At 44.9% G+C, this 12,260-nt stretch overlaps 1 protein-coding gene across 2 annotated transcripts in view; it reads left to right on the top strand.

Moving 5' to 3' along the window:
- The window catches only part of JAG2 (jagged canonical Notch ligand 2), a 125,405-nt gene that overhangs the window by 60,257 nt on the left and 52,888 nt on the right, over positions 1-12,260 (top strand). For both annotated transcript variants that reach the window (XM_048485684.1, XM_048485683.1), the window contains exons 3-4: positions 2,382-2,436; positions 7,567-7,821. In XM_048485684.1, the coding sequence (XP_048341641.1) occupies positions 2,382-2,436; positions 7,567-7,821 (310 nt within the window). The remainder of the gene's footprint in view (positions 1-2,381; positions 2,437-7,566; positions 7,822-12,260) is intronic.

Below are 12,260 nucleotides of genomic sequence, written 5' to 3'. Positions count from 1 at the left end.
TCAAGGAGCATCAAGATTGGTAGCCATACATCGACTTGTCCATAAATCTGTCCAAGCCCCTTTTAAAACTATCCAGGTTGGTGGCCATCACCACCTCCTGTGGCAGTATATTCCAAACACCAACCACACTTCAACTTACCCTGCACATAGATTGACATGTTTGAAGTTCTGTACAACCTGCTATGTCAATTCAGGAATGGGTTTCCTCACCTTATCTTTATACATTGGTGAACATTATGACAAATTTATTTGGAGCAGAATAGTCACAATATAACACTGAAAAGGAACCACAGGTACAGAATGTGTGCAGTTACATGCAAGCAGAAACATAAAGACTTATTGCAGTTCTTCTTATTCAACCAATAGCCCTTTCCTACCTGTGTATCTCAATGTCCAGAATTTGGTTTCCCAAGATCTTGCATAAGTAGACACACAAGTGAGAATCCGATAAGATTGACACAGCACAACTGTCTGCTACAGTATTTTTCTTGCATTCTGCTGGCACAAGAGCTCTAATGTAAACATGAGTTTTATACTGGATCCAGCCAATTCCTAGGTCTATGTATCTATTTACAGTCATAAAATGAGAGCGAGAATGTATGTAAGGCTACCAGATTTTGGGTGTTGTCATCATCTGCCTAGTTCTGGTTTGATCCTGCCATGTCTCCCGGCCGGGACATGGGGTCCTCCCCCCCCCCTCTTATCGAACTGCTGTTGCTGTAGTTTCATTTTCTTCTGGCAATGCTTTATCAGTTTGTTACACACCTGCTAGCCAGTACTCTGTTCAGCATTGGGGAATGTGGGTTGTTTTGACCTAAATGAATGCCGCACTGGCTCTGGAATGTGGGACTGCAGGGGTGCCAAACGCCCATAGGAACCAGAGTTCAGGGGTGGTGCTGTGTGACAGGGAGGGGGATGATGAAGCGGTGTAATGGAGGGTTCTTTGGCATGTAAACTTTAGTTCTGGCAGTAGAAGTTTAAATGTTTCATAATAAAGAAATCATTTGAATACAGAGTCTTGGTATTGAACAGTCTGGGGGCATGGCAGGTTTTTAGGGGTTTTTTGTGCAGGTTTTGTCTCGCTTGCCCTTTTGAAGATGTATTAGGTTGAAGAGTCAAGAGACTGATCTGACCTCTGCACCACCACCCCAGTTTGAAAAACACTCTTGAACTCTTCCCATTCCAGTGCCATTTTAATGCACATCATAGTACCGTGGTGGCGAACCTTTGGCACTCCAGATGTTATGGACTACAATTCCCATCAGCCCCTGCCATGCTGGAAGGGGCTGATGGGAATTGTAGTCCATAACATCTGGAGTGCCAAAGGTTCACCACCACTGTCATAGTAGGTGCAACATGCTGAGTTCTTTGGATCCAGATGGTCCCTGGGAACTTTTTGCATACCTAATGGTCCTGCTAATGCATCTGTTCTTTTGGATACTCATCATTAACACTTTGCCATCTTCCCCATCTTGGCAGAGAAAGCTGCAGTTCTGCCTTTTACCTGCCAGGCAGGCATTTAATATACCTTTAACAGAATTGATTTTCCCCACAGCGTTGTATAAAAATATACCAGTGATGTCGAGATGTCACTTTACTACAGTGACATTACTTGCATAGCGGCCCAGTTTTAATGAGGCATTTGTCATTGGCAGTATCGTACAGCTCAGGTCTTCTTCCCAGCAGGCATAAGTTTAGATCTGGTGTACACCAGTTTCTTGCGGAAGGAATGTTAAATTATCACAGGCTATGTCATGTTGGACAAGAGTGGTTGTGTGAATTGATTTTCAGCAGGTGTCTGCCCATCCCTTCTGCAGAGTCAGAGTGTTGTGCAGGGTTTTCTCAGGCAATGGTCAGACCACCTTAGCTTAGGCAAGGTTATTGTCTAAGCTGTTCAGTTTATTTAATGAGAAATTGCATGTTACCTGATTTTCTGTGGGAGCGGAACTTTTAATTCTGCACTAAAGACCTGTAAGTCGTGTTAGATCAGTTTGCACAGCAATAAAAATGCTAACCATGTTGGAAATTTAAAAGCTTGAAGATGTCTTCTGCTGCCCTTCCCTGCACTTCGTTTTCATTGATTTAAAGAAATTCTAAGAAACAAACAAAATATTAAGAGAGTAAACTTTAACATGGTAATTACTACCATGTCCAAACATAATGTTGACCCATAATGATCAGACTGCAGAAACTAGTCCAATAAAGTTGGACAGTTATTGGACATATCAGCATAACCACATTTCAGATCAAGTGTATGTTTTTTTCCAGTAATGCTATTGTTAATTAGTTTTTTTAATGTTTTAATATATTTCTAAGTAATTTCTAAGCAATGTCACTTTCTTAGTTCGTCTCCAGTAACTTTGATGTATGTTTCATTCCAGAGAGCATTCACATTAATAATCGAAGCCTGGGATTTGGATAATGAAACTAAAGCTGGTGAGTACATCTTTAAAGAATTTGAAAATTGTGAAACTAAAATTTTAGATGAAAAGATGGCACTGCCGATTAAACTTGCCACCCTATGATGAATGTGTCCCTGTACCCTCGGATTTCAAAGCACAGCTGCTGGAGGTGGTAAGGTTGTCATGTGCCCCAACCCTGAGAAATTAAGGAGCAGGAAAAAATGGCCTCCATAACAACACTCTAGGATTTTCCTCATGTTTCTGTGGTCTATACTGTACTGTAAGAGAGATGGGAAAGATCCTAAGGCATCATGCAGAAGTGTCTTCTTGCCACTCCAGGCATCACCTGCAAAATCTATTAGAATTTGCTGAGTTACTCACTGCTGGTAACTCCAGTTGATGACAGTACCAAGTCAGCAGCTATGTAGATGATACTAAGAAATCAAATTATGTGCAGATTCTAATGGAAGCACTGGTTGGGATGAAGGTTGTGCTGTTTAATACCAGCTACCTTCTCCCCACAGCTCAGCCGCTATGAATGTTCAGCTCAGATTTTCATTACCCATGTGAAAATGCTCTTATTGGAAATATTTAAATTACATTATTTGCAAAATGTTTAATCCTCCTTTTTTGGGGAACTGGACTTGAGGTGGCTTAAATTGACTTTTTGCATGGAAAAGGAAGTATTTGTCTTTTCTTCATTATCACAAGTGTCAATTATTTGACAAGGCAACTTATATTGTATGTATTGTATATATTATATTGCTCATGCATAAGTTTCCGATTTTCAGAAATTCATAATAGGGCTAAGGCAGATTCACAAAAAGACGTTGCACTAATTTAAATCACGCATTTGATGGGGTTATTCCTTTTGCAGCCCACAAACTGTCTACTCTGATGCAGCTTCCTTGTTCTGCCCAGTGGTAGAGTTGAACTAGAAAGTCCTCTATAGCTTGTGTTAGATAAGCTAGCCTTAACTCGTCACTGGATGTGCATACAGTTGGTACTATTCAGTAAGAATAGCTGAGCATGTTGTTGTGGATTTCTTTGGGGGGTTTTGTACTTGGCTGACATTAAACTAAACCCCATTTTACTTTTCAAACACTTCGTTGCTGGTTATGGTAGGGCTCTTTTGGTGTCTGGAAATAATCAAAGGAACTTGTGCCTCGTCAGGTAGCCCAGTTTTTACACTAAGTCCTCAACATGTCTAACAGGTGTTTCATGCAAAGTGAAATTAATTTAGCTGTTTTGCCTTCATCCCTATGCTAGCTTGTTTTAGGCTTTGATGTATTTCGGTTCTGTAGAATGAATACAATAAAAAAACTATCTAATACCTCAATCAGCTTTATTTTCAGAAGTAGTAGTAGAAGAAGAGTTTGGATTTATATCCCCCCTTTCTCTCCTGTAAGGAGACTCAAAGGAGCTTACAATCTCCTTTCCCTTCCCCCCCACCCCCCCACAAACTCCCCGTGAGGTGGGTGGGGCTGAGAGAGCTCCAAAGTACTGTGACTAGCCCAAGGTTACACAGCTGGCATGTGTTGGAGTGCATAAGCTAATCTAGTTCCCAAGATAATCTTCCACAGCTCAAGTGGCAGAGCGGGGAATCAAACCCGGTTCTCCAGATTAGAGTGCACCTGCTCTTAACCACTATACTGACGCTGGCTCTCTAATGGTGCTGCTGTTAGGCTATGGTATTACTAACTTGCCCTGACCTGGAAGCACAGCAGGGTTGGACCTGGTTAGTAATCGAATGAAAGCACCTAGGAAATTCATAATGGCTTCACAGAGGCAGCCAATGGCAAACCACCTCTGTTCATTCTCTTGCCATGAAAACCCTATGGGGTCGCCACATGCCAGCTGCTACTTGTCAGCACTTTCCATTTTCATTGCAAACTTGTTAGCAAGATAATGTAAAAAAAAAAAGAATGTCTATCAGGATGGGGGTGTGCAACATCTGTATGCAGATCACACTGAAGGCAACCTAGATGCACCTAACCTATACTGCGGTTTCCAGTGAAGCAACTGATACATGCATGGAAAACTGTTTATTCCTCTGGATTACCTGGGCTAATGACACAAGTGATTACTGGTAACTGTGTTCCCTGCTGGGGGAATCATCTTTGGGCACTTGTGGTAGTCACTTGCTAATGTTAAAAATCAACTTATGCAAAACCATGATGCTGAATCAAACATTGTCAGCTTTGATTGGCAGGCGCTGTCTCAGATCTCTTGAGAGAGATCTTATGCTTCACCTGCTCCTTGATCATGCATGTCAGCGCTGCTTGCAGAGAGGAGTTTAATTTTTCTATCCCTCTATACTTTTACTAGTCGAAAGAGGCTCTGTATGGTGGTAATGTGGTTTTTAAAGACTAAAGGAAATCCGTGGTGTTTGTCCATCTCATTTTGCCTCTAAATGTCAGAATTTTTGCATTTTAGGACGTTCAGCTCCTTGGAGAGTTTTGTACTCGCACGGCTTGCTTGAAGCTGCCTTCTATTCAGTTGCTAAGGCATAGGCTCAAATGAGATGAAATGCTGGAGATCCATAATTTGGTCTTCAGTGCCTTTTCTAGTTGGCCTCTAGGATGGTGAATTACCACACATGTAAACAAAGAACTCTACTCCCTGTGCTTCTTTTTGGTGGCAGTTTGGAAGAGAGAAAGTTGTTGGCTGTCAAGTTGCAGAGACAAGCATCTGTAGGTTGAACTGCACATGTTATGGTTTATTATGCGATCAGAGCTCCCAACTTTTTCAGTCTATAATCCAGACACTAGGGATCTAAGTTGTAGAACTGGCATAAGGGAAAAGGGTTAAGGACCTCCTCTGCTCTGCCTAAATCTTTTCCTCTCCTTTCCAATTCCCTGTTAGTCATTGAGAGTGTACAAGTTCATTGGGGTGGATCCTACCACTCTACTGAGCAGTGTTTATGTGCTTATTAAAATATTTAGATCCCACCTTGCCTTTTTGACTCAAGTTTGAAATCTTCCTCTAACTTAAAGAGTCTTCTTTCAACTTAGCAGCAACGTAGCGCAGGATGGTAAGCTGCAGTTTTGCAGGCAAAGCTCTGCTCACGACCTGAGTGAGATCCTGACAGAAGGTGGTTTCAGGTAGCCAGCTCAGGATTGACTCAGCTTTCCATCCTTCCGAGGTTGTTAAAAATGTTCTGGGGGTAAAGTTTAGACAACTGGAGAGAAGGCAAAGGCAAACCACCCAGTCAGTATAGTTTGCCTAGAAACATTGTGATGTGACATCACCCCATGGGTCAGTAATGACCCGGTGCTTGCACAAGAGATTACCTTTACCCTTTACCTTCAACTTATGGGGCTTTTCATCCATTCATAGCATTTGGAGGTTAGCATTCCATTGGGCTCTGCCTGAAGCTGATTTGGGGGATCGTGGAGAAATTGTAGTACTGTAATTGTAATACTTGCCATCATAGTTATATCTAGAATACAAATTGTTGATTTCTTATTGCCTTAAGAATGCTAGCGATCAAAGGAGGAATCTCTGGTTCTTCTGAAACCTGTAGTTGAAAGTTCATGGACTGAATTCCTTCTGCCATAATATACACTGCAGAGTTATGCATATATGGATGATATACAAGTCTCTGCCACGCTTATGCAAGACTGTGATCTGGGTGGCAAGGATGCTGCCTTTCTGCCCTACATACAAAAGGCTAATTCTAGCTTCCCTTCTCTGCTTGCACAGGTGTTGGGTGGGTTGAAGGGCAGAATGCCAGTGCAACAAGAGAAGGTCAAGCTGGAATTAACCCCCTCTGTACTGCTGGAGGCAGGAATCCTGCAGTTTGTACTCAGACATGCTTGTCTGTCTCTAGAGAGACTTAGCCAAGATCTCTTGTCTCTCTCTCTCTGTGACCCTCTACAAACTGGTTGCAGCCTTCTTCGCTGCATACTTGAAAGCTGGCTCTTCGTAATGAACGACATGCCTCTCCGTGCGTAATGGGAGAGAATCAATCCTCTCCCCTCCCCCCTCCTGTTTACTCCCAACAATCTAAAATAGTTTGAGATGAAATTTGAGTTCAGCCACTCTGGCAGAGCCTAGCTGTACATTCTTAAGTGGATGTATTTCTGAGAAGCTGGTTCCATTAGCTTGCCAGCGTATTAATGCATCTCGTGTCTTCCTTAACTGTGAGTAAACCCCAGGGGGCCACAAATATGCAACACGTTTGTTTTTTTTTTGTAGTAACTGAAGTTGGTATCTCATAGTCTGTCGCTGCTGCCTTGGGGTTCATTTTTAATGCTGGGTTTATCCAATGTGGAACTTTGTAAAACAGAAGACGAATCTTGTGTGTTGTAATCAGTGATTGTCTTAACCTGGATGGCCTAGGCCAGGGGTAGGGAACCTGCGGCTCTCCAGATGTTCAGGAACTACAATTCCCATCAGCCTCTGTCAGCATGGCCAATTGGCCATGCTAGTAGGGGCTGATGGGAATTGTAGTTCCTGAACATCTGGAGAGCCGCAGGTTCCCTACCCCTGGCCTAGGGCTAACCCAGTATCATAAGATCTTGGAAGCTAAGCTGAGTCAGCCCTTGTTAGTACCAGGTGGGAGACCACCAAGGAAGTCCAGGGTCACTACACGGAAGGCAAGCAATGGCAAGCCACATCTGTTCATCTCTTGCATTGAATATCTTTTGGGGTTGCCATAAGTCAGCTGTGACTTGATGGCACTTTCCACCACCAGTCAATGAACTCCAGAGCATGCTTTTCCTATAGCCTAATGGCTCTGTAGCCAGCAGTCTGTCAACATGATTGATACTGGTTTGTCACTATTTATACTCCAGTTGATAACAGTGTCACCCTTTGAAGGTATCGTTTGCTAGTGCAGTAAGTTGTCTTCTGCTGGTTCTGCTGTCCCTAATGGGGGAGGGGGGGGGACTTACCAATCCATTGAGCAAAGTGTGTTTATTTTTATTGATTTGTTAAAATAGTTTTACTTCACTATTCCTTTTGGCTCAAGTATGAAGCCTTCCTCTAATCTAAGGAGCTTTCCTCCAGCCCAAGTGGCTCTTCTGTTGGAGGAAGAACCGCTAAATTTGGAGGAAGGCTTCTGAGGCTTGAGGAATTCTATGGGGATGATGATTGTATCCTTCCCTGTTATCTTCTCTTCACATTCTTTAACCCTGTGGTCTTCTTTTCTTCCTTGAAGACGAAGGCGAACGCATCGACCGAGTGTCATACGCCGGAATGATCAACCCAGAGGATCGATGGCAGACGCAGCAACTCAATGGCCACGTTGCTCATTTTGAAGTCCAAATCAGAGTGAAATGTGATGAAAACTACTATGGCCCACAGTGCAATAAATTCTGTGGCCCTCGCGACGACTTCGTGGGCCACTATACATGTGACCAAAATGGAAACAAAGCTTGTATGGAAGGCTGGATGGGTAAAGATTGTAAACAAGGTACCACAATTTTCAGTTTAGGCCTTGAGATACTGCGAGGTGCATTGTTCGTCGTAATGATATTAACAGTTGATTATCCTCCATGCATATACTGGGTCATAGGTCTGCAACCAGAGTCACATGTACATCGGGGAAACTGATGTGCATGCTCATTCGCTCGGTGCTGTGAGGGAGTGCTACAAGAAGGGCAAAGGACCTGATTTCTCTCCATTCCTCTTCCACCAGCAGAAAGGGTAGTGGAATGGGTTTTGCCCCTTTTTTCTGATGCCGTTTGTCCTAACAAGAGCACATGAAGCAATGAAAATCACCCCTCACCCCTTTCTGTTGGCTAAAGTGGGATGAGGGGGGAACCAGAAGCAAGTGAACACTTTAAGACAAATTCCCCTCAATGTATGTCTCATTTGCAAGTCCAGTCATGCACTCATGGACCCCCCCCCCCCATGTGTCAGGTGTATTGTGTAGCTTGGCCCTGAGCCCATAAGCCTTTGCATGCAAAGCTTATAATCTTCTCCTGATCTATGGCTCGCTCCAAAGGGGAGGTTTTTTTACTCTTTAATATACTGACACAGCCTTCATTGAGTAGGAAAGGATTCTCTCAAACCATCTTTTTTTTTAACAAAATGGTGCTGACAGATCTACTATCCGCTTCCATGGAGCTCAGGACTCCATTTGCCACAGCACACCAGTTACAACCATGTAATTTTTCACATATGCTGAAGGATGGGCTCAAAGTGTGCTGTTTATGTAAGAGCACCCGTCCTTTCAAGTTGCTTCAAGTCATCAAATGAATGGGTTGTGTTGGTGTAAATACTTAATCTGGGTTTTTAATATGTTCAAGAAATAGTACTTAAGGGTGTTTGGTATTAATTTTGGAGAAATGAATGTCATATATGTCTTGAGCTTGGAAGTACTCCTAGTAGCTTATTTGAAATTAATGTAAGGGCAGCTTTGGACCTGATATTGGTGTAGAGCTTCAGGAAACACAAGCATCTTGCATTTCTTATTCCTCTGCACCTTTGTGTTGTCTGAAATAGAAGTCTTACCAGGTCTCTTGGAGGCAGAGGACATCTTGATGGGAGTTTCATACCCCGTTCTCTGGGAGGCAGGAACTAATTTTTTTCTAACTTCCTGTCTTGCCAGTGAACTCCATTTTAGCCAGTATTTTTCCTGCCTCATATGGGAGTGCACGGACCTACAGCGCCTCCTTGGCAATTGGTGCTTTATTGTTGTGTTAGAGAGCCTTTCCTTTCTGTGTCGTGTGTCTGTCTTGTTGTCTGCCCTTCCCTTTTTAGTGGTTTCTGCCTTTCCCTTGGTGTTATCTATAGGGGATAGAGAAGGCTGTCCAACTTTTTGGTGCCTTTTTCACTAGATAGAAAATGGCCACAGCCTTTTCTCCTCAAAAGGAAAGTTTCTCCAGGAGTGCTGCAGAAGCCACCAGGGCAGTTACCGCCCAAAAACAGCTATCCCCCTCAGGAAGCTGCATGGCTGACCGAGAGGAGGGCAATGATTCTCACCCAGGAGGCTACTTGGCTGATCGAGGGCAGGGCAACCGAGGCCCAGGAGGCTGTCTGGCCAACTGAGGGCAGAGCAACCAGGACCCAGCCAAACAAGGCCAGTGCAACCAAGCCCCAGGAAACCAGCTGGCTGATTGCTGCCAGAGCAACCAGGCTCTGGCAAAAAAGAAAAAGTGTGAAACAGAGAAGTGCTGCAAGGGCGCTCCGGAGCAAAGTGCGGAGAGTAGGCAATCCACACCAGTGGCTGCGCTTCCCAGCCTGAACATTGATTGAAGGAGAGCAGCGAGAACAGGCAAGATCCAATTAAGGCTGGGGACCGTGGGGAGCCTGACGAAAGGGAAGTCGCTCATGGCTCCAGTGATACCTCTGGCCAAGGATGGCAAGGAGTTTCCCATAACACCTTTGTAGCCTTGTTAGCTAGAACAGTGAAAGAGGCAGTCGAACCCTCTCTCTGGGAGCTTTACCAAGCAGCTCTTCTAGGAGACTCTCTCCCTCCCCTACCAAATTGAGGTCCAGGTCATCCTCTGTGGGTAACTTGGAGGGAAGGAGGCCTTCCTTCAGGAATCCATTAGCCTTCCCAGAAGATCAGTGGAGTGAATGGGAGGAAGGAAATTGGGCTAACCGTTTCTCAGACTCCGAGAGAATCCCCCAGACTCTGCTGATCAGGCTTCATGCTTCTTTAAGCTGGATGACCTGCCCTTTCTAATTACCAAGGCCATAGCCACTTTGGACCTTCAGGATCCAGAGGATGCTCTGGACCCCTCAGGGGACTCCACAGAAGTGCACAAACCTATTAAGGGAAGACCTAAAGGGAGCAAACAATGCTTCCCTAATGTGGATGCCCAACCCGACTGCTTCCCCATCCCAGAACTGTTCGAGAGTAGGATTAAGAAGGATTGGACTAACCCAGCCAGCAGCTGCCTGCTACGGCCAAGAGATTATAGTTCCAGAGTATTTTAATCAAATGCTACGTGTATCATTGGTAGATGCCCCCGTGGCAGGGCTGCAGTCTGGAGGCCTGGTATCCCGGGACAGGGAAGGAAGTCCTAAAGTCCCACTAAACAAATGTGGCGCTGAGGAGGACGCACGAGTGGCTTGCTACGTCCATCAAAACACTCGTCACTTCATCAACGGTGGCCAGGGCATCCATTGTGTGGATCAAGCACCTACTGGACATGATTCCATCTGAGGATACAGATATTAGAGAGGACTTGGAGAGAGTATTGATAGCAAACTCTTTTCTGGCTGCCTCCATGCTTGATGTGGTCTCCCTCTCCGCTCGCTCCATGGCATCTGCCATGGTAGCGAGAAGAAATGCATGGCTGAGAGTGTGGCAAGCAGATCCTCATTCGAAGGTTCTTGTCGCAGGGTATTCTTTCCAAGCAGACAAGTTATTCAGTTGAGAACTAAACCAAATTCTAGTGGAGAATCGAGATAAGAAGTCTCGATTTGTAAGAGCCAATTCTCAGTTTTGTAAGAGCCAATTCTCCTCAGTCCTTTCCTAGGTCATCCTTTTGAACCCAGAGGACCCTTCCCAGATTCTCTAGGGACGGCAGACGACCAGCATGGCAGCCACTGCACTCCGTTCATGGCAGAGACTCATTTCATCCCTTCAACAGATGGGGCAGGTTGGACTTTCCAGGCCATGACTAGCCGGGGATTCCGGTCGGCGGTTGACTGTTCCACTTTCATCAGAGATGGTAGGGCCAACACGTCGACGCTTGGACCAAACAGGTCATGTCCAAAGGATACACCATAGAATTTCTTCAGTTCCCGAGACCTCACTTCATGCCATCACCAGTGAGCCATAAGTCCGAAGAATGGCGGGAGCTATACAACATCTGCTACAAATCCGAGCGATAAAACCAGTCCCATCTTCAGAAAGGATCTTGGGAGTCTTCTCTCACTTTTTTACTGTTCCAAAGAAGAATGGCAATTGGTGAGCCATCCTGAACCTGCAGTATGTGAACAAACACATCCACGTACGGAAGTTCAGGGTGGAAATCCTTCAATCAATTACAGAAGCCCTGAGACTGGGAGATCTGCTATCATCTCTGGACCTCACAGAAGCATACCTTCATGTGCTGATCCACCCGGCTCATGGAAAGTTCCTGAAGTTTGCCGTGCGTCAACATCACTTCCAATACTGGGCGCTACCCTTTGGATTGGCAACAGCTCCAAGGGTCTTTTCCAACGTCCTGCAAGCTCCGGTCGTACTTCTCCGTCAGCAGGGCATATCTGCACGATATTTTCATTCGGTCTGGATCCCAAGAACAAGCCCTTCGAGACCTGACAAGAGTCATCCAAGTTTTGGAAGAGCACGGCTTCCAAATAAATCGTCAGAAGAGTTCCTTAGAACCCAAGCGACAGATGGAGCATCTAGGGGGCATGATATCATCGGAAGAGAACACCCTATCTCTTCCCAGTGACAAGGTGCTCAGAATTCAGCGATCAGTGTCTTCAGTCCTACACAGCAAACGGCAACTTCTCATACAATTAACCAGTCTCCTAGGACTGATGATTCCAACCATAGACATGATCCAGTACAGTACTTCCAGAGTGCCATCAGTCAACAGCATGTCTTAGTCAACCGACAACATGTCAGCAAAATTTTACATCAACCATCAAGGCGGATCCAAGTCCTCCCAACTATATCAGGAGGTATTCAAGCTCCTGGTGTGGGGAGAACATTGTCTTCTGTCATTACATGCAGAACACATCCAGGGGAAATTGAATGTGACAGCAGACTGGCTGAGCCGTCAAACTGTGATGCAAGCAGAATGGTCACTCATTAGGCAAGTGTTCTGGACGATAGTGAACAGATTTGGGAAACAGGCAATAGACCTTTGTGGGTGAGCGGGTTATCAAATGCAACAACAACAACAACAACAACAACCCCCACCCCACCACCACCACCACCACCAC

The sequence above is a fragment of the Sphaerodactylus townsendi genome, linkage group LG02 (assembly GCF_021028975.2).
Source record: "Sphaerodactylus townsendi isolate TG3544 linkage group LG02, MPM_Stown_v2.3, whole genome shotgun sequence".
Classification (NCBI taxonomy): Eukaryota; Metazoa; Chordata; class Lepidosauria; order Squamata; family Sphaerodactylidae; genus Sphaerodactylus; species Sphaerodactylus townsendi.
The sequence above is the reverse complement of the archived record's forward strand: the minus strand, read 5'-3'. Positions and strand labels throughout refer to the sequence as shown.